Here is a 27,500-nt window from a genome sequence, read left to right as displayed (position 1 = left end):
TAACCAAAACGATGTCATTTTGGTTCAAGAGGTTTTAAAGTTGTTTAATGACCTAGCATCAAAACAACTTCGTTTTGAGCCAGGCTTAAATAATAATAAAAAACCCAAAATCCCTCCTACCTATCTCTACTAGAGTCAACACGCAAATCCCTAAATCCCAAATTTGTTTCGCAGTTTCACTCCTCCATGAATTAAACCAACTCGAACCCCACATTCTCACACACACCACCACCACTCTACTGCTGCCGTTGCGGCCGACTACCCTTGAGTTGCTTGCTTGCCTTGCCTCCCATCATTTCAAGTTTCAAGTGAGTGGAAGAATTCATATTTTTAATGAAATTGATATATGTAGTGTTTTTTTATGGATTAGAATAATGTATTGATACTGATTGTTATTTGAATATAATTGATTGATATTGTTATTGATATATAGCACACAAACAAGTTGTTCTTTGCTTCAATTGAAGAAAAATTTGCTCAAAATCTAGATTTTATTGTCCCTTCATCCTTGTTCATTAGTTAAATTATTGCTTTAATTTTTAGTTCATTTATTATTATTGTTTCTTGTCACATCTCAGATCGGCTCCGCCGTAGCACGATATTGTCCGCTTTAGGCCCCCTGTCCTCACGGTTTTGTTTCTATGAACTCACGAGTAATTTCCTAGTAGGTCACCAATCCTAGTAGTTCTCATGACTCCGAAGCTAGTGAGCTCCCAAAATATCTCGTACTAGATAAAGATGAGCATGTACATATAAGGCACATTACCCCTTCTCCGTTGGTCGATGTTGAATGTTACATTTGTAGTCTTATGATGTGTTTTTTGAGATTTTTATCTGGAAATTAAAAATATAGAGAAAGAAAAAGAAGAAGAGCTTTCTCAAAGCCTAAGAGTAGGATCTTTGAATAAATATTTTTTTTTAAACAAACAATGCTTCACTTGAAAATGAACAAACAGGTTGGTATGCTATTTTTCATTTGGTTTAAATTATGTATTTTTTGTTGGATTTTATTATTTATCTGTTGTCTTTGCCTTGAATTCTCTCCAACAAAAAAAAGGTTGAAATGGAAATCTGAAAAATTGAATCTATCCTAGGCAGTGAATATTAACAAAACTTATAATTTTAGTGATGAATTTATCTATAAAGGGGTTCTAAAAATTTAAAAAAAAATCTTCAACAAAAAAAAAGTGTATAAACGAAGGGTTTCTAGGGTAGGTTGGGGTTGATGGTTGAGTATTAGTGTGTGTTTTATAAATTTATTATTAATTTTATATTTTTTAAAATAATTGGATAGGAAATTACTCATTTATCCTAAAAATGCAATAGTTTAGCCTTTTTTTTTTTTTTAACACTTTTACATTGTCACCCTATGACCTGGAATTTTGGATCCACCACAAGGTGTGTGAGCACTCAAATGTTACTTATGATTCACAACATTTGATTAGTTTGTGTAAACATAACAATTATGCAATTATATTATTTCCAATTTTATGGCATGCATGAGAGAGAGAAAGGGAAGAGTTTTCTTCTTTTTTATGGCATGCATGTATGTAACCAAGTGACATTAACATAAAAACAAACATGTATATAACTTTATTTTGCTTATATATTTGTTCCTCATGAGGGAGTGTTAATTATTAACATACATGCATGCCATAAAAAAGAGAGAATATACTTTACTGCCCCCGTCGCCCTCCAGCACTCAAAAACCTAAAACCTGAAATTTCAAATGAGATGAGCTTGGTGGTGAGTCAGAAGTAACAATTTTGGTTACTTTTGCCTAACTATTATCACATACATAATGATAAATTAATTTCAGGTTTTAGCTTTGTAACTTGTTAGATGACATGTTTTTTCAATTTTTACCAAAAAAAAATATATAAATAAAACTAGTTTTCGATCGACCATCAATTAAAACTTGGACAAAGAACATATATTTTTGCAGCCAAATCAATTGATAGTTGCAAAAGATCATTTCGAATTCCCTTATTAATACTTATAATATCCCTTAGTTGTATGATTAAATTACCATCATTTCGAAATCATTCAACTTGAATGATAAAGCAAAAATAATATGGAATTTGCCCTTTCATTTCTTTATGTGTTGATTTCATATGGTTATTAATAAACAGCTTAATTGAAATGATTCTTCTAATACCTATTCATTACTTTCCGATTCCTAAATTCTCCAATTCATGGTAAATAAAGGGCCCCTAAATTATGTGAAAAATGCTATATGAGCCGGTGATGTAGGGTGATGTTAGGATTAAAATAGGTCAAATGTTAAATTATTTACAATATAATGAACAAGTTTACTACCAAATCATCTCTGTTACCAAATAATTGTAAAATTTGTATGAGCATAATTCAGTTAATTACAAGTAAACAAAAGATTCTTGGAAATTTTATAAGCAATGATCCAAAAAGAAAAAGACAAAAGCAACGGAATCAAAAGGGTTCAAGGAAAGAAAGTGGTAATTCATACAATAAAAATAAAATGATATGATTAAAAGTGATTAAGGGCTTGTTTGGAAATGATTTTAGATAGGCCAATAATCACTTATGTGGATAATTACTTATTTATATAATCACTTTAAGGGCATGTTTATGTATCAGTAATGAGTATGGAAGGAAAATGGAATGATTTCCATTACTGACTTCTCCTGCGTTTACTTGCAATCAGGAATGAAAAAATAAGTGGGCCCCACCTCAAAATCTGTAATCACATTCCCTCGTAACTAGGTATCAGATCAACTAGGGGGAGTAATCGATACGATTCTCATTCCTGTTTTCCCTTAATAACTTCTAAAAATACCCTTACCACTTTACCATAATTCTAAAATTAATTTGAATTTTGATTCATGCAAATTAGTAAACAATAACAATGAGAATCAATCTAATTCATTTGCTAATTCTATATGTTTAGTAAACAGCTTTATGTGAATGATTCTTCCCATACTGATTCAGTAGTTCTCTGATTCCTTATTTTCTTCATTATTAATACGTAAACATGCCCTAAGTGATTTTAAGTGGTTCGGTGGATAATAACATAGAATTGAATTTTTTAAACATGTGAAATTTAAAAATAGAATTGAATAAAACAATTTTAAAAAAAATTATTACTAATATTAGATAAAACAAAACAAAATTATTACTAATATTAGATAAAAATTGAATTAATTAAAAAAAGTGGTAAGACAAAAAAGTTACAAGTGGTGTGTTCTACATGATCGAGCTGGACCTCTTAATTTCCAAAATGAAATAAATATATAATTAAAAAAAGACCTGACCCCTGGGGCCATCCAAAATGTTAATCAAATGATAGGACAGGAATAGGATAGACGAGTAGGACATGCGCAACGCGGTGCGTGTCTCTCTGCTTTTGTCATACAGTCCGTCACACAGTCCAATTTTGGACACTTTGGCAAAGCCCAAATAGTTAGTTTAGTTTTGAGTCATTTCGCTGTCGAAAAATGGGCGGTCCAAATTATTTGGGCTGATGGCTTCTAGGTGTTGACTGCAGCCTAGGTGGCCGGTGGCCTGGCCTATCAAGTACGACTCTTTTGTACAAATAATATAGAAGTGGAGAATTCAAACACTAGACATTGGGTTGAAAAGATTAAGGAGGATTCAAACTCGGGTGCAGGATGAAAAGTAAATACTCCGTAATTAATTTAACTAAATTCATATCTGCTGCTCTTTACCGCTTAAACATGCATAAAAGTTATTTACATATTAGAATGTTTATAAGCCAATAAACATGCAGAAAAGTTAAAATTTATCACATTTTAAAAACAATATTTTGCATTAATTCAACCTAAACAGCATGAATATTTTGCACTAATTTATGACATGATTTCATAATTTCATTAAACCCACGTGAGAGAGTTGAGATAACTTTTGATTTCTGGGATATTTTTCATAAAAATTTATCAGATTACGGCTTAATCTTATCCCTCATCAGTATTTGACAAAAGGCAAATTATTGATCCTGAACAAAGCACGGGGAGACGAAACGTGGTCGTTTTGTGCATTTGGGGAACAAAACGGCGGCGTTTCGTGGCCTTCATCCGTTCCTTGGAGGATCACTTTCTCCTTTCGGCTGCGTCCTCTCAGTCGTTAAGAACCCACCCTAGTAAAGGTCTCAAACCACGTTCTTCTCCAGTCCCTTCTCTCTCTCTTTATCTCTGGGTCCGTTGACCTAGAAGTTTTATCCGCAGAAGACCAAATCACTGTTTTCAAGTCCCAGATCTGTTAATCTCAGGCCTGAATTCCACAAATCAAAGGTCAGATCTTTAACTTACTCCGAGTTTCTTCTCCAATCGCTTTGCTTTACAAGGTTCTGCCTTGTACCATAGCTAAGTGCTGTTGTTCGTCGCTAATTTATGGTTTTCTTATCGCTTTCGTTTCAGATCTCAGTGGAATCACAAAGTCGCTGTCGTTTTGGTGCTCAATCCGTAAGATCCAGTTCAGGTTCTGAGGTTCTTGACTGCTTGTTAATCCTTTATTGTAAACCTGTTGGGTTTGGTCTAGATCTGGTTGAAGCGTTAAAACGCCGTCGTTTTGGACTGAACCAAGTTGGGGTTTTCTCTTTTGGGAGTTCTTGAACTCTTTAAGCTCTGTTTACAGATCTGGGTTTAATAGTATTTATCGTCCTGTTGCTTGATTTGATATATTGGAAATGTCGATTTTACCGAAAGGGGATTCGATTCAAATCCGAGAAGTGTGGAGTGATAATCTTGATGAAGAGTTTGCTATAATTCGTGAGATTGTTGAGAAGTATAATTATGTTGCTATGGACACCGAGTTCCCCGGCGTGGTTCTTCGCCCGGTGGGGGCCTTCAAGAACATCAATGATTATAACTACCAGACCCTGAAGGACAATGTCGATATGTTGAAATTGATTCAATTGGGTCTCACTTTCTCTGACAAGAATGGTAAACTTCCCGATCTTGATACCCAGAACCAATACATTTGGCAATTCAATTTCCGTGAGTTCAATGTAAGCGAAGACATCTTTGCTAGCGATTCGATTGAGTTGCTGCGGCAATGTGGGATTGATTTTAAGAAGAACAATGAGAAGGGAATTGATGTGAAGCGGTTTGGTGAGCTCTTGGTGTCTTCAGGGGTTGTATTGAATGCTGAAGTGCATTGGGTTACTTTTCATAGTGGATATGACTTTGGATACTTGCTTAAGCTATTGACTGGTGTGAGTTTGCCCGACTCCCAAGCGGGTTTCTTTGAATTGATCAAGGCCTTCTTCCCAGTGGTGTATGATATCAAGCATTTGATGAAGTTCTGCAATAGCCTTCATGGTGGGTTGAACAAGCTTGCAGAATTGTTGGAAGTGGAAAGAGTTGGTGTGTGCCATCAAGCAGGCTCAGACAGTTTGCTTACAGCTTGTACGTTTAGGAAATTAAGGGATACCTTTTTCGGTGGCACAGCTGAGAAATATGCTGGTGTATTGTATGGTCTCGGTGTTGAGAATGGACAGAGTACTAATTGAAAGAAAATAATTGTCAAAAGATTGATGGATATTTGTAGACTATTTGAGTGTGAGACATGGTAGTTTTCTCTGTACACTTTCGCAAAAGAATTGTTGTTTTAGTTTTAACTTTTTCCTCTTTGCTTGCTTGTAACAGAAACCTTAACCGGTTATGTAGCTCCGAGTTTCTTGTATATTATTGCAGTTAGTGTTTCAATAAAAGTTCATGACGTTTTCTTTCAATGCGTTTTGTTCCTCACTAATTTGACTTTAGTGTTCTATTGCTCCATTCTCATCAGCATCATCATTTGCTTCGTTCTTGGCAGCCGCAGATCGATGCATTCTTGTTCTATCACTATCATTTTTGAACTTTATAGAAGTTAACAGTTATTTGATTGCTTATTGGATACCATATATAGATGTGCTACTTATTCTTTGATCAATCATCAGCGGTTTTGTATTTAGCTATTTATGTATCTTTTGGGTGCAGAGGTGTTCACATATAGCTGCTGGACTTAGTTTACAGCCACAGGTAGTCTGTTTGTGAATCTGAATGAGAGATGCCTTGGAAAAGAAAGAGAGTCCTTGTCTTAGTGATGTTTATCTTACGCACAATAATACTGTAGCTGGAGATTTTTCCTTTCATCTGCTCAAGATTGCTTTTATCATGTCATTTCCTTTAATGAATGGAACTTTGTTCAGTGTTAGTGTCTTATGCTACTTGTAACTTTGTAATTCCATTTGTCACAAACCTATTTCCATGATTTTGTTGAAGGAATCACCAATTTTATGAAGTTTGGACAGAGTAGTGACAGTGGGCGGGAATGGGGGAAAGCTTGCAGAAGCAGCAGCTACACTATCACTCTTCTATAGGAATCAGCTGTAAGACTGTTCTGTTATTGTCATCGTCAATTGGGGAGCATACAGTATGACAATGCAGTTCGTCATCATTCTTAAACAAGAATCCCAAGTGTAAAAAAAGAGTGACCGCATAAAATTTTATTTTTCAGATGTTCTAGTTATCTGAGTTTGCATAGTGTTCTAGATTATATGAGTCGTCTGTAACATTCTGGCTCTCAAGCTTTTGGAATCAGCAGAACTCAATCCTTGAGTTGCACTGTAGAATTTGATCCGATATTATTATGTCTTGTTTTATTTTTATTTTCTGGTCTGCAGGCTGCAGTTGTATCTATCTTTCTGTGTTGCATAAACAAATCAAGACTGCTTCCGCCGATTGCATAAACATAAAACAAAAACAAAAAAAGCACTTTTAGTTTAGTAACCATGAGGAAGCGTCTCCCTTGCTGATTGGCTAGCTTCCACCGTAACATCCTGCGAAAATCTCTGGATATTTTGGCATTTCCGAGGTTTTTTTTATTTTTCCTTTTTACCCCGACGAAGCATCTGCGACCCAAAAGCAATTTAGTGTTACAATGTCCGTACCCTTCTTTCCATTGTCAAACTATATTCTTTCATGGATTAATTTAGTATTACAAATTCCTTTCTTATTTAAATAAGAACGAAACAACAACCATAAATACGTAAAAACAAATTTTTATAAAGAAATAGAAAACACCTGGCACACTATTATGTTTCGGATCCAAAAAGAGAAAAAAAGAAAAAAAGTTGTTCCTTGAAATTGAATCAAAAAAGAACGTGGCAAACCACTTTATGAAAAGCTCACGCACGTCGAGCTCTCTCGGTCTTCTGCTCCTGCCGACCGAGTCACCCCATTTTCCTCTCTCTTTACTCTTTTCACCCAACAGAAAGGAAGGGCACAGCTCATCGACGGCGAGCCTCACATCCGCTTTCTCCGACCACCACCAGGTGATTTTATCATCTCCCTCCTCCGCCCTCTCTCTATCCCTTTTTAATCTCTGAATTCATATTACGAATAGAACCAGTGATTCGGATCCAAACCCACACACAAAATAGATCCGATCGGATCCGGATCTCGCACCCCTCATGCCTCGCAAACCCAATATCCTAGGGTTTCTCTTCAGCCTCTTCTTCCTCACATTCTGCAATGCCGATCCGGGTTCCAATTGCCCCAAGACCAGCCCTCTCGTCAACTCCGAGTCCGAATTCAAAATGGTACAGCACCAGCTCCGAGGCTCAATTAAGATAATCGACGATTGCTCCTTCAAAGTCTCCGATTTCGACATGCTCCCCGGCTCCGACGTCCACTGGTGGGGCGCCGCCGCTCCCGATTTCACCAACCTCAGCGCCGGCTTCGTAGTCTCCGATCAGAAACTCAACGAGACCTACAAAAGCGCGAGCTTTACTGTACGTTTGAGGGACAATGTCACCTGGGATCGGATCCAGGTCCTCGCCGTGTGGGACCGCCCCACCGCCTCCGACTTCGGACACGTGATTCTCGGCGATTTCAGAAGCGGGTCGTCCGACCCGGCTCCTTCACCGTCGCCGTCGAGCGCAACCGGTTCGGGGAACGGGACGGGTCGGGTCCACACCGAGCCGACTATGTTGGAGAACTGTAAGGTATTGTCGAAGAACTATAGGGTTAGATGGACATTGAATTCTGATGAGAATATAATTGATATTGGGTTGGAGGCCGCCACCGGGACTATGAATTACATGGCTTTCGGGTGGTCCAGCCCGAACTCGACTTCGGAGCTCATGCTCGGAGCCGATGTCGCCGTCACCGGGTTTAAAGAGGACGGCCTGCCGTTTGTGAATGATTTTTACATCACAAAGTACAGCGAGTGTACTTTGTACAAGGATGGTGAGGTGAAAGGGGTTTGCCCGGATACGAGATACGAAGGGCCCGGCCAGAATAGCGAGGTTAACAATACCAAATTGGTTTATGGGCAGAGGAGGGACGCCGTGTCGTTCATTAGGTACCAGAGGCCGTTGATATCAGACGACAAGAAGTACGATTTGCCGGTGAACCATACAGAGAAAATGACGGTGATTTGGGCGTTGGGGCCAATAAGGCCTCCGGATCTTCTTCAGCCTCACTATCTTCCTCAAAACCATGGGGGGCCAAGGCTTGTGGTTTTTGGACATTTGGTGCTGAATGTTTCTGAGCATGTGAATGACTGTTTGGGTCCTCTGGATGCAGAAGACAAGGAGGACCAACAACTCATCATCGCCGATGCCAATGCCCCACTTGTGGTTACTTCTGGCCCGGCATTGCATTATCCAAACCCTCCAAACCCTTCAAAGGTTTTGTACATTAACAAGAAAGAGGCTCCGATGTTGAGAGTGGAACGAGGGGTGCCTGTCAAGTTTTCTATACAAGCAGGGCACAATGTTGCGCTCTACATTACTTCAGACCCGCTTGGTGGGAATGCTACCCTGAGGAATGTGACCGAGACTATTTATGCAGGAGGGCCTAAAGCTCAAGGAGTTCAAGCCAGTCCCATGGAATTGGTTTGGCAACCAGATAGGAATACTCCAGACCAAGTGTATTATCAATCTCTTTATGAGCAGAAAATGGGTTATAGAGTGCAGGTGGTTGATGGGGGTCTGCCTGATATGTATAATAACAGTGTTATTTTGGATGATCAGCAAGTTACGTTATTTTGGACATTGTCAGAAAAGTCAATATCTATTGCAGTTCGTGGTGAGAAGAAGAGCGGTTTTTTGGCAATAGGATTTGGCAGGGGAATGGTAAACAGCTATGCTTATGTGGGTTGGATTGATAACATTGGCAAAGGGCGGGTAAACACTTATTGGATTGATGGAAAGGATGCCTCAAGTGTGCATCCAACATTTGAGAATTTGACTTATGTGAGGTGCAGGTCGGAAAATGGCATCATTACATTCGAGTTCACCCGCCCCTTGAATCCATCATGTGGTAAGAGTGATAGACCGGAGTGTAGAAACATAATTGATCGCACTACTCCTCTTAAAGTTATTTGGGCAATGGGTTCTACATGGACAGATGAGCATCTAAGTGAACAAAATATGCATTTTGTTACGAGCAGTAGGCCTATTAGGGTACTTCTTATGCGTGGTTCTGCAGAGGCGGAGCAGGATTTACAGCCGGTATTAGCTGTACATGGATTTATGATGTTTCTCGCTTGGGGTATGTTGCTTCCTGGTGGAATACTGGCGGCTAGATACTTAAAACATGTTAAGGGTGATGGGTGGTACAAGATTCATGTTTATTTGCAGTACTCAGGTTTGGTAATCATCCTACTTGCCCTTCTTTTTGCTGTTGCTGAACTTCGAGGTTTCTATGTCAGCTCATTGCATGTTAAGTTTGGGATTACTGCGATATTTTTGGCTTGTATACAACCAGTGAATGCATTCCTAAGGCCTAAGAGACCAGCTCATGGAGAGGAGGTTTCCTCTAAAAGGATTCTTTGGGAGTACTTTCATGTGATCGGTGGAAGGTGTGCCTTTGTTGTAGGCATTGCAGCACTGTTCAGTGGAATGAAGCATTTAGGAGATAGATATGACGGCGAAAATGTTCATGGACTTAATTGGGCTTTAATAATTTGGTTCTTGATTGGTGCATTGATAGTTATGTATCTGGAATACCGTGAAAAACAACAAAGGAGGGATAGAAGTTTTGGAAGAAGCAATTGGGTGCTGGGGAACCTGGAGGAAGATGACTCTGTTGATCTGTTGAGCCCGAACGGAGTGCATGCAGAGAAAGAATCACAAACTTCAGGAAGAATGGAAGTTCAATTAGAGCCTCTGAATCTGAACAGATAGATAGGTAGATAGATAGTTATTCTTTGATATGAATTTCTACATGTCACCAATTTTGAGAGTTTTCTCACATATATGGGGAATAGAAGGCCTGTTTTGCGTGCTTAGTTGCTTCAACGGCCTTTTTGCTTTGTGATGGAGGTTTAGTCGGCGATCACCACCCTCGGCTCCAACCATTCATCTTGAAGACTATTCACCCCATGCCATGCACTTTGTATACTTGATACATCTTTTTACACAGTATTATCATTTTATCTGTTGCCTTTTTATCAAACAACCGAAGAGTCGGGTTACGGCGTAGCACAGTACCCTAGGACTTGTAGTTTAGAATTCAGATATGTGAAAGTAATTCTCATGCCTTAGAGTTTCTAATGGAAAAATGGAAGTGATTTGCACTCACCATACTTGCAATCTGCATCAGATGTTTACTGTTTCTCTTTGGCTATGTTTTTGGTTTTTTGTCTTGCTTTTGAGTCTATCATGGACAAGCAAAAAAGCCCTCCTGGCTGGTTAGATGTTGCATTTGATGAATGCGAAGTTGTGTGTTTTTGAGGCTCATAAAAAATAACAAAGCCAATAGAAAATTCTTCTTTTACGCCTTGATGTTTATATTTTGATTTGCTGAACTTAGATTCTGCTACAAAAGAGAGGAGTTGTTTATTTCAAATCAATATATAATTAGTTTTTCTTAACAGAGTTTAAAGTAATGGAGAAAACAACTAAAACTTAACTTTTACGATGTATAAATAGTATTTTCAAGTAATTGTGTTCACAATTGCGGGGATAGCTCAGTTGGGAGAGCGTCAGACTGAAGATCTGAAGGTCGCGTGTTCGATCCACGCTCACCGCAATTTTTTATTTTTCATTTTGCAGTTTTCCACTTATTCTGACATGGGCTTTTTTATCCTACTCTGGCCCGATATTTTTGTATGGGCTTTGTAAGTTAATAGTTTGGGATTTTTGTAATTACAAGTACATGTATTTTTGTTTCGTTTGGAAATTAATTTTTCGCTGTGCATGCAGTTGGAAATTACCAAAAAAATATGAGCATTTACATGTTTTGTTTTGAAGCACAACTTCAAAAGTCAACTTGAGTTCAAACCTCATTTGGGTGCTTTCTCTTCTCAGTATTTATTTTGGGGAGAGTTTTTTTTTTTTTTAAAAAAAAAAATTTTTCCTTTAGAACAAAAACAAACCAGTTTGAGTTTGTTGCAAATGCGATATTTCGGTTGGTCATTGCCGAAACGTAAATAAATGTCAGATTCTTTTATCGCTGGCCGTTTGATATATTCCAGATTAGGATTCAAACAATATTAAGAAAGTTCATAACGTTCGCATCTGATGTGTGTGTGTGTGTGTGCATGCACTGCCTGAAGTCCACTTGTCAAAACGCACAAGAACAAAAAAAGGAATCCATACGAATTGATGAGCTTGCCTTCTTTCTTTCTTTCTTTCCTTCCATTCCATGCCAGCATTAACACACACACACCCCCCTCAAACATGACGCACAATTTTATATGAAATAAGTTTTCATTTTTCTTTTTTAAAAGCTCACAGTTTTAGGGTATTTGTAAAGTGCTCCCGAATGTTAAAAGTAATTTATATTTGTCCCTAGGGCATGTTCATGTTTTTTACTTTGGGTAGTGAGGAAAATGCCCATCTCCATCTCCATCTTCTTCACTACAATGTTCAATTGCTCACCAATCACACTTGCGCATATATCTTTGAGAGTTGTTGAAAATGATGCTTTGCATCCACAATTTGTATTTAAACTCGCAAATGAAGCAACAAGCTTTTGTAATTGATGACAAAAATTTATGTCTTTAATGCGTTGTGTCATTGATAACAGTGAGATACGTTTTAAATGAATCATGACATATTATAATTTTAACTATTTTTGCACGTGAGGTAAGTAACAACACGTGTGTTTGGAAAGTGTAACGTAGCAATCGTTGTTCTGGATAATATCCTTTTAACTAGCCGTTAAAAAGAAGACAAAAATAAACAATGTTGTATAATAAATAAGTATGCAACGTTGTATTATGAATAGCCGATCATTATAGTATGAAATTATTTTTACATTCAATGATCGACATTTTACAAATTATGTACTAACTACAACAAAAATTCATATCTTAACGAGATGCTCTCTTTCTAAATTAAGAACTTCAACTGTAAGGGTCATAAGATAAGATAAAAACCTAAGCTATATCTTTCAAGAAAAAAAACCTAGGTATATTTATAAAATCCTTTCCACAAAATTATGCAATTATTACAAGATGCATCCAGAGTTCTTGAAGATGCATGTACCAAGACCACAAAGGCATAATCATCCGTACCCTTGTACTTTTACCAAATTACACTTTAACCCCCAAAACCAAGGTAAATGTCCAACACCTACCTTGTAAAAAGACCATGCTATTATAATTATATAACATAAAAAGACCTTAAGGTCCCTGATCAACCTTAATATTCCCATGCAAACCACGATTAAAGCTTTATAAAGCCCTCAGGCAAACAGTGTTTTCACGCTAAAAATGCTCTAGTGTCGGGGGTAAGAATATCAGAGCCCTCTTCTCTCTCCCTCTCTACATCGCCTTTCTTATTTCTTTTCATTTTATTTTAATTTTGTTAATTTCTCTAACCTGCTCCAAACTCGGGCGTTTGGGTTCAGGGGGCTTCAGGCACACTTTCGAAATACTTGGTCCCCCAGATCCGTTGAGCTTCGGTAACTCCTTCTCTTTCCTTAACATTGTGGCTTGGCTTACATATTTTTATCAAACTCACATCACTTCACTAAGTCCTAACAAAAAAATGGTGGGTCAATTCTGAATTTTGTGTCCAAGAAACCCTTCAAATGGTGTTTGTGAATTTCAGTCATGTAGGGTTGTTTTGCTGTTTTGCCAAACGGGTATTGTGTTTTTTTTTCTTCACTGTATTTTTATATAACACACTTAACTCCACTAAGCCCTCCTAGCCAAGTAATGGAGGGGAATTCAAAATTTTCTGTCTAGGAAACCCTTCAAATGGTTTGTGAATTTCGGTCCTGTAGGGTTGTTTTGCCGTTTTGACAAACGGGTATTGTGTTTTTTTCACTGTATTCTTATCTAACACACATAACTCCCCAAAGCCCTCCTAGCCAAGAAATGGAGGGGAATTCAAAATTTTCTGTCTAGGAAACCCTTCAAATGGTTTGTGAATTTCGGTCCTGTATGTAGTGTTGTTTTGCTGTTTTGACAAACGGGTGATGTGTTTTTTTCACTGTATTTTTATCTAACACATATCACTCCACTAAGTCCTCCTAGCCAAGAAATGGTGGGGGAATTCAAAATTTCTGTCTAGGAAACCCTGGTTTGTGAATTTCGGTGTTGTAGTGTTGTTTTTCTGTTTTGACAAGCGGGGTTGTACTTTTTCAGTATATATTTTTCTAACTCACGTCAGTCCATCAAGTCCCAACCAATAAATGGTTGGGAATTCTAAATTTTATGTCCAATAAACCATTGAATGGTTTGTGAATTTCACTCTCGTAGGGTTGTTTTGCTGTTTTTGACAAACAGTTGTTTTGTTTTTTCATTATATTGCTTTCTCGATGGGAATTCTCATGTGGGTCATTTTGATACTGGCCTTTGAGTACCACTTTTTATGCTGTGCTGTTGTTTGGTGTGTTCAATGTGGGGTTGGTCACTTGAAGTTTAAGCTGTTAAGTTTATTTATTGCATGGGTTTCTTTATTCGAGGGTAAGCAATTTGAGAACTGAGGTGTTGCTAATTGTGTGATTATACGTAATGCAACATGGTTATTTATGTTGGTTCTTATAAGAAAAATGACACAGTTGTTATAAACGAGGAATTTTTATGAGTTTGTTCCCAGCACATATGGATCGCTCGTTCTTGATTAGTTGATTATGATGTTCTATGTATGCGGACGTGCTTGTGCATGCATGTAAGTTTGTAGTCGTTTGTATAACTGTACCTGTATGTACTTCTGTACAATGTAGCTATGTATGCACTTATGCATTTACACTTTATTTCTTTCACCATTTATGGCATTGCATTGAATAATCAAATTACTTTTTCCAAGAGAACCTCGCTTTATTGTAGATAGGTGGGTTGAAGTAATTTCTTTATTGTAGGATTACTAGGATTTTTCTTCCCTTACCGTTTAGGACTCGTATTCAATTTTCTGGTTAATCATTGATCTGTTTAGTTCATCACAATTGATATTTTTCCATTTTGGTTAAAGATAATAGCACCTTGCTAAATACGGTTGATCATTTGGTGGTACTTATATAAATTTTTTCCGATACTTTATACTGTCACATAAATTGAGTTTAGGGTTTAGGGTTTACAATAATATCACCTGCTTCTGATTCAATATATCTCCCCACTCCCTGCTTGCAGAATATGAGTAGCTTGGTTGAGAGGCTTCGCGTTAGGTCAGACCGAAGGCCAGTTTACAACATTGATGAATCAGATGATGAGGCCGATTTTGTAACTAGAAAACCTGGGACAGCTGAGGAAAAGTTTGAAAAGATTGTTAGGAGCGATGCGGTTTGTTTTCTACTTTTTATTATTATTTATTCTCTTGTATTTTTTAACCTTTAGTGTGATGGAAGTTATATTTAGTTTCGATATTTGAAAGAAAATATTACTTAATATGTTTTATATTTTCTATTCAAAATTTCAAGTAATTATTGTTATTTTGTCCTTTTGTGGGTGATTGTTATCACTCTTTCAAAACTGCTGTGTTTTCATGTTTCCTTTCTATGTAGAAAATTTATGACAAGGACTTTGCTTATATTTTTCTTTTTTGGGGGTCAATAGAAAGAGAATTCATGTCAAGCCTGTGGCGAAACTGGGAATCTTTTGTGCTGTGAAACATGCAGTTATGCTTACCATTCTAAGTGTTTACTTCCGCCACCGAGATCTCCTCTCCCTGGCAACTGGAGATGCCCTGAATGTGTATGGTTTCTTTTCTAAATTCAGTTTTGTTTCAATTAAACTGATTACAGATCATGTGCTTTTGGTGATAGCTGAGAATTAAATAAATTTTCTTTGTTTGCAGGTAAGCCCATTAAATGATATTGATAAGATCTTGGACTGTGAAATGCGCCCTACTGTAGCTGGTGATAGTGATGCCTCAAAGCTGGGCTCGAAGCAAATTTTTGTAAAACAATATCTTGTGAAGTGGAAGGGACTCTCTTATTTGCATTGCACATGGTAATGTCTTGGTTAATGGTTTCAGCTTTTATTGTTTATTTAATTTGGTCAATGTTTGTTTGAACTCTTATCTAGAATAACAGATTACAATAAAGTTCTTTGACTCTGGAAACCTGCCCTAATACTTAATTTGGGAAATTGTATTTCCTCTTTTGGTAGCTCGTTTTACTTAAATTTTCTCTGATCTTTTGTCAATTTGAGAGTTTCTGTTTACTCTATTACATGTATTTTCCTTCAGGGTTCCAGAGAAGGAGTTCGTGAAAGCTTTCAAAGCTCATCCACGTCTGAAAACTAAAGTGAACAATTTCCATCGTCAAATGGAATCAAGTAATAACTCTGAGGATGATTTTGTCGCCATTCGACCTGAATGGACAACCGTTGATCGAATTCTGGCCTGCAGGTTTTACCCATTTCAAACATCTTTTGTCATTATTGAGTTCCAAATAATTTGTATTTTGATTGTGTTTACTTGAGGTATCGTTTGTAATCTTCAGTTTATCTGAAATTTGAATTAATTTGGGAAGGGTTTAAGGGAAGACCTCAAGCATGCTATGTGAAGTATAAGATTACTGATTAAAAAGAAAACAGCAAGCTTCAGATAATGTTTCCCATTGAGTTTCTGATGAGTCTGTGGTCATACTTCTCCTCCCCTGTAATAACATATATCGTTCTGCTTTGAAGCAAATTGAATGCTGTCCTGGAATTTAAGTTGTTGATGTAATGCTACTTGTTGGATGCTGCAGGGGAGATGACGAGAAAGAATATCTAGTGAAGTGGAAAGAACTATCATATGATGAATGCTATTGGGAATCAGAGTCAGACATATCTGCATTTCAGCCGGAAATAGAGAGATTCAACAGAATTCAGTCTAGGAAAAGTAAAATGTTGTCTAGTAAGCAGAAGAGCATTCTTAGAGATGCTATGGAATCAAAAAAGAAGCAGAAAGAGTTTCAACAGTATGAACATAGTCCTGAATTTCTTTCTGGAGGTACATTATTTTCTCTTCTATGTTCTTTCTGCAGTCTGGTATGCTTGTCTTTTCCTATGGTAGTTAATTTGATCATCTGCTTTTTGGTGCAACTAAAGGCTCACTCCATCCATATCAGCTTGAAGGGTTGAACTTCTTACGTTTCTCCTGGTCCAAACAAACTCACGTGATACTTGCAGATGAAATGGGACCTCGGTAAGTCTTTGTTTATCCTAGAAGTTTATTTCCTTTTTGTCATGATAGCTGGACTTTACCACCGGTTTGGGTTTTATTTGATTGTAGGAAAAACTATACAGAGTATTGCTTTTTTAGCATCTCTTTTTGAAGAGAAAGTCGGTCCACATCTAGTGGTGGCTCCACTTTCAACATTGAGAAATTGGGAACGTGAATTTGCAACATGGGCACCTCAAATGAATGTTGTATGTACCAATTAAATATCTGTCTTGTTTATAATCACTATCCAAGTGTGGTTCTGAATTGAAGTTCACTTGGTTCAGGTTATGTATGTTGGCTCTGCCCAAGCCCGTGCTGTCATACGGGAATATGAATTTTACTTTCCCAAAAATCACAAGAAGATTAAGAGAAAGAAATCTGGTCAAATTGTTAGTGAAAGTAAGCAAGAAAGGATCAAATTTGATGTCCTCCTGACATCATATGAAATGATCAACTTAGAGTCAACATCACTAAAACCGATAAAGTGGGAGTGTATGGTAACATTCTGTGGCTCCATGTGTGCATTGTTACTCGTCAATATTTGATTTTTGCCTAATGCTGACCTCTATACGCAGATTGTTGATGAAGGTCATCGTCTCAAAAATAAGGATTCAAAGTTATTTTCATCATTACAGCAGTATTGCACTAGTCATCGCGTGCTTCTGACTGGAACTCCTCTTCAGGTTTGTTATGAGATTGTCTTGTGTTATAGATATGTTTTTGCTTAGTTTTCCCTTTTTAAATACTTTCTAAAAAGTATCCTCCTTTTAAAAAAAAACAATTTGACCCATTTTAGTCAATGTTTTACAGTTCCTGTCCGGTGTTTTCTTGGTTTTGTATCCTCTTCTTCGTTAGGGGTCTTTGGGTATCACAAATAATAGTCAGATTGATTTTTGTTTGTTAGTTCTCATTGTGCTGGCCTAAATAAATTTGTTGCATGCATCGAAGTTATCTATTTCAAACTTGTGATCTCACATATGATAAAATTTCAGAACAATCTGGACGAGCTCTTTATGCTTATGCACTTTCTTGATGCTGGGAAGGTTAGTATAACATCGATTTTAAGGAATTGAATCTAGCTAGATGGGAAAAAAATCTCTTTATTTTTTTAATTTGATGAGTTTTACTTGCAGTTCGGAAGTCTAGAGGAATTCCAGGAAGAGTTTAAGGATATCAATCAAGAGGAGCAGATTTCACGGCTTCACAGAATGTTGGCTCCTCATCTTCTTAGAAGTATAAATCCTAAACTCTTCTTCTTCTTCTTCTTCTTTTTTTATTTTTATTTTTGAAAAAGAGAATGTTGCTGAGAGTTATATATTTAAACTCTTTCCAGGAATAGAATTGTACTTTAATTAATTTTGAGATTTTGTTAATAGCATTTGGTGAAATGTGTGCAAATTGGTAATGGCTGCAGGAGTGAAAAAAGATGTCATGAAGGAACTACCTCCTAAAAAGGAACTTATATTACGTGTTGATTTAAGTAGCAAACAGAAAGAGTACTACAAAGCGATTCTGACACGTAACTATCAGATATTAACTCATCGAGGTGGTGCACAGGTAAGATTGTTTTGCTCTGTGAAGTTGAAGTATTTTTCATTTTGTTCTACCTTGACAAAATATTGTGGTTGCATACCAGATATCTCTTATCAACGTGGTCATGGAATTGCGCAAGCTTTGTTGTCATCCTTATATGTTAGAGGGAGTTGAACCAGACATAGAAGATTCAAATGAATCTTACAAGTAATCTTTTTTCTTTGTTAAATCCTGTTAGCATCATTTATGCTGTCTATCAGAGGCACCGGTTTCCTCCATACAGCTGGTGATCTGTTTTCATGCGTTTAAGTAAAGTTGCGATAAATTATTTCAGTCTTATGGTTGTGTTGAAAATAGTCTGCATTTTCTTGATCTAGAGAACATTATTCTTTTAAATAAGCTATAGGCATCTTGAGGTATTGTTCATTGAGTTCCTGAGATACCTGCTTCCACTTTTCTTTTACTGTTTGACAGACAGCTATTGGAATCTTCTGGGAAATTGCAATTGTTGGACAAAATGATGGTGAAACTTAAGGAGCAAGGGCATAGAGTTCTCATATATTCACAATTTCAGCACATGCTGGATTTGCTAGAAGACTATTGTACTTTCAAAGTATAGATGTGTAGATGTTTCGATATTTCTCAACATTCTTTATTTTGGCATATAATTTGGAGTTGAAATAGTTTATTTATATTTTAAATTTGTCATTTTATTTTGTGGTCAGAAATGGCAGTATGAACGGATTGATGGAAAAGTTGGTGGAGCTGAGAGACAAATAAGAATAGATCGATTTAATGCCAAAAATTCTTCCAGGTTTTGTTTTCTGCTTTCTACTAGAGCTGGGGCTTAGGAATAAACCTTGCAACTGCTGACACAGTGATCATTTATGACAGGTGAAGTATTTTGGGTTTACTGCTTATATGTCTTCTTAGTTTACCTTCATGTAATCATTAAAAAAAGGTAGTATCATGGAACTGTGTTCAAGAATATGCTTTGGTCTGCAGTGATTGGAATCCTCATGCTGATCTACAAGCTATGGCTAGAGCTCATCGACTTGGGCAAACTAACAAGGTTGAAATTAATTCTTTAATGATATCTATTTGTTATTGGTTATAGTTCTTAAAATGCATAGTGGTTTTGGCGTTCCAGGTAATGATTTATAGGCTAGTAACTCGAGGAAGTATTGAAGAACGGATGATGGAAATGACTAAGAAGAAAATGGTATTAGAGCATTTGGTTGTTGGAAGGTTAAAGGCTCAAAACATCAACCAGGTATGCAAATATCTTAGGATGCGTTATTTCAGCAACCTTTATTGAAGCTGTACTTTCAAAGTGACTCTCAATGGTAGAATCCAGGCTATTCAGGAAGAATGGCAGCAATTCCCTTGTTTAGGTCATTGCTACCTAGTGGCAGAATACCGAAGTTTAGGTCATGATTAATTTATATATTTTTCTGTATGGAAAGGAAAGAAAGTGTTTAGTTTTTGGGCTATTCCGAAGCTTTTGGAAGGTAAACCTATTGGGTTTTCAATTGAAAAAGAACTAAATTCCAATTTGAAGTTATAGGCCAATAATTTTGAGATGTATGCCCAAATGAAAATTTTGAAACTGAAAAAGCTCAAGTATATTTGAACTCAAACAACTTTGATACTGAAAAAGTAAAAGTTTAGATCTATGGTCATTACTCAACAGAAAACTCGTGTCCTGGGTTTTAGTGGGAAAGAGGTTGAATTAAAAGTTGCTAATGAATTGAGTGGGTTCTTTAACTATGGATGACTGCATTTTTAGGCATGCTTTTGCAATTTTGAATGCTGGTTAATCAATATGGAAGACATGCTTTGTGGTTTAGAATGTAGGAAGTTAAGATACATTGCATGTGCAATGGTTCTTAGATTCATCACGTGGAAGGTTAGACCCATTACCAAATAGGGTCAATATGATGTATTTTCCTCTTTGGACAAAAAAAGGGTTAAATACCTTTTTAGTCCCTGTTTCTTCGATTTGGCTAATTTGGTCCATGTTGTAATATGTTAACTATTTTGGCCCTTTCTGTATAATTTGGGCAATAATGTGCACGTGGCACATGCAGAGACTCACATCAGAGCATATTAACGTCAAATTAGGCAGAAGGGACCGGTATTGTTACAGGATAAAACACAAGGACCAAAATGTTATTTAACCCAAAAGAAACGAGGCCAGATTTATTTGATAGGGAAAAAGAGAAGCTTATATTTGTTGCATTTGGTCAATTCATTGAACTCTGATATATTTGTCACTTTACCTAAGGTGCTGCAATATCAAAGTTTTTTCTTAGCAGTTACTTTAATAGAAGTTGAATGTATGGTCAGATAACAGAACTGCAGTAAGAGGAGTAAAGTATTATGTTCCCCTGAAAATCTAATCATAGTTTTAAATCATTTTAAATTCATGTTAGGAAGAGTTGGATGACATCATAAGGTATGGATCGAAGGAGTTATTTGTTGATGAAAATGATGAAGCAGGAAAATCCGTCAAATTCATTATGATGATGCTGCAATAGATAGGTAAATTTCTATAGCCTGCTCTGTTTCACTTGATTGACAGCATTTACATATATGTGCTAAAAAATTTTGTTTCTTCTGTTTCTTTGTTGATAGATTACTTGATCGTGAACAAGCTGGGGATGATGAGGCTATGTTGGACGATGAAGATGAAGATGGATTTTTAAAGGCCTTCAAGGTTATATTTTACAATATAAATAGTAAATGTCCTTCATGTCATATTTGATATGCATTTCATGCTGGTGGTGATTTGCATAAGGCCTCAATTGCCATAGCAGCATACTTGATATTGTTGTTTGGTAGTTATAACATAATTTTCATAGATGCCCCTGGGCCTTAGCTCTGTTGACAACACGTGGGTCGTAGCTCATAGGATTGGACTATGTTGGAAATGCAGAAATTGTATAAGCCTGAATGCAGAAATTGTAGGTTTAGTTTGGGATTTTCTTTCCATCTGATTTCATCATGCGACCCTGCATTTCTGATACTTAATCCCTTAGTTTGAAATAGGGCAACACAAAATATGAACTTCTCCTGTAGACACTAGGCAGTATTCTTCTGTATGATCTACAACTGTCTTATCTGGTTCTTCTCTATTCTGATTTATGGGGTATCCTTTTAAGTAACTAAACTTGCACATGTGTTATAGGTAGCAAATTTTGAATATATTGATGAAGCAGAGGCCGTAGCAGAGGAGGAACCACAAAAGGCTGCCGTGGACAGTAGACCTACCGTGAACAGTTCCGAAAGAACAAATTACTGGGAAGAGTTATTAAGAGACAAATATGAAGTGCATAAAGTTGAAGAGTTCAATGCTTTGGGCAAAGGAAAGAGAAGCCGTAAGCAGGTATTGCATTATAGTTGCACTAGCGTAATTCTCTATGTACCCTATTGTTCTGTGCAACAATTTTCTCTTGCAGAACTTCCCATTTTACCATCAGAGACAAACAACAAAGAAACCCCAGAAACCCCACCATGCTTTTGCATAGTCATACAAGAGTATGACATGTTCTTTCAATTAGTTTCTCTCCTCCCATCCTCTCTCCCTCTCTCTCTCTCTCTCACAGGTTTAGCCGGAATGACGCGGAGACGTCACGGCGTCCAGATCGGGGTATGGTTGTGTGTGCTTGCGGCCATGTTCTTCTTGAAAATCTTTACTGATCTGTGGATGTATTTTTCTATAAAAAAAATTAAATATCTTTAGTGTTATATCAAAATTCTTCATTATGTTAAAGCATGTTATTAGACATCTATTGTATAAAAAAATGCCACTAGACATCCAAGTCCTTATATATGGAAGGGGGATCAACTTGAGCTTTTGGAAAATTTTCAGATGGTATCTGTTGAAGACGACGACCTTGCTGGTTTGGAAGATGTAAGTTCTGATGGTGAGGATGATAACTATGAAGCTGACATAATGGAGGGTGAAACATCATCATCAGGAACTCTTTCTGGGAGGAAGCCTAACAAAAAGAGAAGTCGTGGTATGTTTTCTATGTCATGGTACTATATCAATATGTTGATCACAACCAATGGGTATCTCTTGCTTATCATATTGCCACTTTGAAATGATTTTTGCAGTGGATAGTGCAGAGCCCCCTCCCTTGATGGAAGGAGAAGGAAGATCATTCAAAGTTTTGGGTTTCAATCAAAGTCAGAGAGCCGCATTTGTACAAATTTTGATGAGGTCTTCTTTTAAAAATTGTATATATATATAAATTTTTTTTTCTTCTTTTTCTTGTATTGTGTATAACTTTATTCTGACAAGAATGTCTGGAAATGATTACATGTTTGGGGTTGCGGATTATGCCTTTCTGAGTATGTGTCTATGTTTCAAATTGTCTTACGCATATGTGTCTGAGTGGGTTTTGTTTTTTTCGCATTGGTGACAAAAATCTTTGGAATGTGCAGGTTTGGGGTTGGGGAATATGACTGGAAAGAGTTTACACCTCGCATGAAGCAGAAGACATTTGAAGAAATAGAAAAGTAATGAGATGCACATTTCTTTTGTTCTTGTTAATTAGGGCATTCGTAGTAGATTTAAAATGATGAATCACAGTAATGAAATATGGTGTGACATAGGGATAAATGCTAAGACAGATTGGATATGTCATCCATGCGATTGTAGCAATTTTTAAAAAATATTGCATCCTCTCAGCAACACTGACAAGGCTCTTTGAGAATTTTTTGCCTTTATAACTTAGGAAAATTGTCATCACTCAGATGCATTGATCAGTCTATGCTTGCTTGAGTAGTTGTGTGTATTGTACTGTGTATTGCCTCATGCAAAAAGTCATTATCTGCACCCTGTGCTAGAAGTAATCATCAATAAAATCCATAGATTTAATGTAATCAGAAACTGTAAAATGTTATATTAGGAACGTGTTGCATAGTAAATAATATACTAATATATATGTTTATGCATGTTACTCATGAACAAAAAACACATTATATAAAAATCGATTTATCAGCACATCCCTTTTATAAATTACTTTTTTTTTCTCCTACATATTTTTTATTTATATTCTATATTTTTTTTGTTCAGTTATGGTAGACTATTCTTGGCTCACATAGCTGAAGAGATGACTGACTCCCCAACCTTTTCAGGTGATAAGTCATTATCACTCATGTCATTCTCATCTGCCCTTTATGTTCTATGCTCCTTTCTAGTCTTAATATGCTTATGTTCCTGACCGTGGTTGTAGATGGTGTTCCTAAAGAAGGGCTTAGAATAGGAGATGTGCTTTGTAGGATTGCTGTTCTGATGCAGATGCAGCAAAGGGTAAGCTTGTAATTACAAGTTCTATTTATTCTTATTGTTACACTATATGTTTTATAGATTTCTTTTATTCTTATTGCCTCTTTTGGAAACTAAGTAATTTAAGCGAAAAATGGTTGGTATTTGGATACATCCTAACCAAGCAAGTAATGTGGATTAGATGATGCAATTGTCTGGATCTCCTCAAGTGTAGGGAGGTTTAGATTTCATTAATTTTATCATATTTATAATTAAAATTGATAAGTATGCTAAACTGTGCAATCTGGCATGTTATGTTGCCTACTATTGTTTAGATTGTTGATAAGGCAATATGGTCTGATTGAGCAATGACAATGATGGACAGTCTTTAACATGCTAGATGTCTGGCAACATAACATGACAATGTTGGTAAGAAAGCATCACCGGTTAAGTACAAATTTTGTAATAAAAAGTATGATCATAGAAAAATTATGAAGAGTTAGGGAAAGCTACAGGACAGGATGCGTGCAGATTTGCAATAAGATGGATGAAGTGAATATATGCAATTGAGAACTAGTGATTTCAGAAAATCTATCTAGTTAAATAGAAGGTTTTTATGTGAATACATGATGTGACTTCTCATTTGATGTATAAATATTGCATCCCTGCACAACTCAAGGTAACAACCTCATCCTTTCCTCTGATTTGAAATTTTCCTTCTTGTTTTTGGGTGCAATGATAGGTGGATTGGCATCAAAGAATCCAGGCGCTCCGCTTTTTTCAGAGGACATCCTGTTGCTCTACCCTGGATTGAAGGGTGGAAAATTTTGGAAAGAGGAACATGATTTAACATTGTTGCGTGCAGTACTAAAGTATGAATTTACTGCTTGATATTTGCAATTGTTCTGTGCTTTTATGTAATTTCTACTATGCATCTGCTGTTAATAATTATTCTTTGCTTGTCTGCCTGATACGGAACATTACATGTTATATCGTATAGGTTGATGTTAACGATTTGACTAGGTTTGCACTAACACACGTGCATATACATGGATTGTCTGTGTTAGCAGTACAGTTGTTGATAATTAATTAAAGTGTGCTTGCACTAATTTGGGGAAACACTTCTTAACATGGGCAGAAGGGTTTATATACAACTTGACCAGGAATATGTCACTCTAGAAATATCAAAATAGGGCTGCTGTTCTTTTGGGGTGTCTCCTACCTCTTCCTCTACATCTAGAAGTTGAAGGGCAGTGTCATTTATGCTGAAACTGAGTCCAAATTGAATGGTTGTGGATTGGCTTAAGTTGAGCAGTCCTCAGTGGAAAGATTTCTGTACCATGTTCCTACATATGCTAGTTTAGACCAATTTGCGTTTGTTTGTAGGTTACCTATAAATTGGCTTAGGACGTTCTTCTGATTATTTTATTGGTCGTGGGACACATTATTCGGAGCTTTTTTTTAAGTGTGATAGTACATGCAGAATGATCCTTTATGTTAACTTTTCACTTACTGCTTATTTGGTTAAGGCATGGATATGGAAGATGGCAAGCTATTGTTGATGACAAAGACCTGAGGCTTCAAGAAGTTATCTGTCAAGAGTTGAATCTTCCCTTTATAAACCTACCTGTCCCCGGACAAGCTAATAGTCAAGCACAAAATGGTGCGAGAACAGCTAATGCAGAAGGACCTAGCAACCATGCTAGTGAAAATGGTACCGGGAGTGATATAGGAGCTAATGTTGCCCAGGGAACCAGTGATGCTGCAAACCAACCACAGTTATATCAAGACTCGTCTGTGCTGTATCAATTTAGAGACATGCAGAGAAGACAGGTAGAATTTATCAAGAAAAGGGTGCTTCTCTTGGAGAAAGGCAACAATGTAGATTTGGCGAAAGAACAGGCAAGTTATGATATCTCATGGTACCTGCATATTGCGCCAGTTTGTTTTCTGTTGGAGCTTATATGAAAATAGCCTAAACCATTCTTACCTTATTAAATGTTAATGCCTAGTGCAATAATTATTACGGTTAAGACTTGTAAAGTAAGGTCCAAAAAGAATATAGTTAAAGCTTATGAAATACAATAGATGACTTCAATCCAGAAGGGCGCGCTCGACAATTTGTTTTTTCCCTAAGGATGGTCAGTTATATTTCTGTGTACCTCCTTTCTTTGGAGAACCCATCAGGTGGCTAGGGTTTGAATACTTTATCATACAGCTGAGATAGGTTGGTAGAAACTATATTCTCAGTCTTAAGTGCCTTACTATCTTATTAACCTTGATCATTTAGAGATTGGGCTTTAGATGTGTATTATTCATTGATGGAAGTAGACATGATTTTACATGGAAAATATTGTAGCAATGTGATCTGAGATGCATAGTTACTCATAATTGGGTGACGATTCCTGATTTTGTTTTGTCTCATGAATGTCTGTCGCCCATTAATTATTTTCTCAGGGTGAAAATTCAAATGAGGTTCCGAGTGAAGAGCCTGACAGTGAACCCAAGGTTACAAGAATGTCAAGCCCTCATCCTATGGAGATTGATGGACAAACGGTTGATCAGTTGCCTGGAATAGTAAAGATCAGTAAGTCTGTTTCTGTTTCATGAACCTCTGCTAGGCAGAGCAATAACGAGAATCTACTTCTTCTGCCGTCCTTGATTAGTTTGGTGATGATTAATTGCAGCTTCTGAAGAAATTTTCGCAGCTGTTTGTGACAACGATCCAGATCGATTGAAGTTGCCTCACCTTTATAATGAGGTATATCATTTTTGTTAATTGAGCATCTTGGCTTCATTATGGGGATTGTAGTATTTGTATAAAACAAAAATTTATGTTCTCATATTGTTCTTAATATGGCTGTTAAAATTTGGTAACGGATTCGTTTATGTTTTTCTCTCGCTATTTTGCTGTTAGATGTGCAAGCTTGTGGAGGAAGATGCCCATGAATTAGTTCAGACCAAATTAGGAACCATTTGTGAAGAAATAAACAGGATTCTCTCTACCGTGCAACGAAATTCTTCTAATTTGGCAGAGCCCATAGTCAATCCTAATAAGCAATCACAAGCCAAGACAAATAGCAATGTTGTAGTTCCCGGATCATCAGCTGATCAAGGTGACAAGAAGCATGCTGCTGTGGCGAACGTTGACATGACAGATTTGGCTGCAGAACCCAAACATACAATCTCGGAGTTAGACCCTGACCCAGAAGAGGAAGAGGAAAGTAGAGAACTACATTGTGACGTTCAAGCTCCTGCAGGTTCGGGTTCACCTCAGTTGGGCCAGACAAATCTGGCCGGAAACTCTGGAAATGGTGTGGGAGAGGGAATTGCAGAAAAACCTGAGCAGGTCATAGTATTGGATGATTAAATGGAGTGATGATACTAGGCTGGTAGGCTTACTTTCTTTGTACCCTTGTTTGTGTTGCGATGAAAATGTACATACCGCAGAAAGTAATTGAAAAATAGCCGGACCTTCTTAATCATATAATAGAGTTCACCTTTCCCCCCTTAAGCAAAAGCTCAATTGTGGAGTTGCTTGGACTGGCCCAATCATGAGTCTTTTAGTTCTTTTGGCCCGACCCAACTGTCTATAGTGTTAAAAAAATCTCTTTTTCTTTTTCAGAATTGTACAAGATTATAACTCCTTGACTTCTTCCAGTTAAATTGGAATTGGATCTTGCTTAGGATCTGAAAAATAAATATAAGAAAAGGATAAATTATGGTTGTCATGAGATAGACTTGTTGGTGATATGTGTACACCGCATATCCATGTGTGAATGGAGAGAAACTTAGTTGCAACAAGGAGAACATTGTTTTGCTATCCCCGATCAATAATGCTATACTATATGAAAGTGTTGTCACGTTTGTCATGGCGTTATGGCATTATTGATTGGGAATGGTAAAATAGTGATATCTTGTTTCGTGGAAGTCTTTTCTCATGGGAAGCTTTTGATCTCCGACCAAGTTGCAGGAAATTAGGAAATTTAGAAATTCAGCCTTTCGATCACATCAATGGCGGCCCTATTCACTTCTTTCGACATCAAAACTGTAGTTCCAACAATTTGACACATAAAAATGTCAAGGCCTACGTCTATATCT

At 36.9% G+C, this 27,500-nt stretch overlaps 2 protein-coding genes, 1 non-coding gene and 1 pseudogene across 4 annotated transcripts; all 4 read left to right on the top strand.

Moving 5' to 3' along the window:
- Positions 1–4,118: 4,118 nt before the first annotated feature.
- On the top strand, positions 4,119–5,728 carry LOC103320751 (putative CCR4-associated factor 1 homolog 7 pseudogene; annotated as a pseudogene). The gene is made up of 2 exons (XR_016124283.1): positions 4,119–4,286; positions 4,413–5,728. The product of XR_016124283.1 is annotated as a putative CCR4-associated factor 1 homolog 7 pseudogene (transcript).
- Positions 5,729–7,078: 1,350 nt separating this feature from the next.
- Positions 7,079–10,567, top strand: LOC148919646 (cytochrome b561, DM13 and DOMON domain-containing protein At5g54830-like). The gene has a single exon (XM_089047002.1). It carries the CDS (start codon positions 7,451–7,453, stop codon positions 10,169–10,171), a length of 2,721 nt encoding a protein of 906 aa, XP_088903128.1. The 5' UTR covers positions 7,079–7,450; the 3' UTR covers positions 10,172–10,567.
- Positions 10,568–10,945: 378 nt separating this feature from the next.
- Positions 10,946–11,018, top strand: TRNAF-GAA (transfer RNA phenylalanine (anticodon GAA)). The gene has a single exon. It is a non-coding gene; the product is annotated as a tRNA-Phe (tRNA).
- A 1,764-nt stretch (positions 11,019–12,782) lies between these two features.
- Positions 12,783–26,951, top strand: LOC148919645 (CHD3-type chromatin-remodeling factor PICKLE-like). Its single transcript, XM_089046560.1, is given in 33 exon segments — positions 12,783–12,896; positions 14,569–14,718; positions 14,992–15,129; positions 15,233–15,387; positions 15,626–15,787; positions 16,131–16,375; positions 16,474–16,566; positions 16,655–16,794; positions 16,873–17,085; positions 17,164–17,271; positions 17,581–17,631; positions 17,722–17,821; positions 18,003–18,145; positions 18,225–18,328; positions 18,596–18,734; positions 18,847–18,961; positions 18,964–19,015; positions 19,127–19,193; positions 19,272–19,394; positions 20,557–20,626; positions 20,629–20,665; positions 20,759–20,840; positions 21,312–21,509; positions 21,996–22,146; positions 22,244–22,349; positions 22,574–22,648; positions 23,208–23,269; positions 23,368–23,462; positions 24,159–24,271; positions 24,929–25,301; positions 25,857–25,986; positions 26,087–26,160; positions 26,317–26,951. Coding segments are annotated over 32 exon segments (4,314 nt in total). The 5' UTR covers positions 12,783–12,896; positions 14,569–14,571; the 3' UTR covers positions 26,770–26,951.
- The last annotated feature ends 549 nt before the right edge of the window (positions 26,952–27,500 follow it).

This window comes from Prunus mume, linkage group LG2 (assembly GCF_029339155.1).
Source record: "Prunus mume cultivar Tortuosa linkage group LG2, ASM2933915v1, whole genome shotgun sequence".
NCBI lineage: Eukaryota > Viridiplantae > Streptophyta > Magnoliopsida > Rosales > Rosaceae > Prunus > Prunus mume.
Note: the sequence above shows the minus strand (reverse complement) of the source record. Positions and strands in the feature narration are given on the sequence as shown.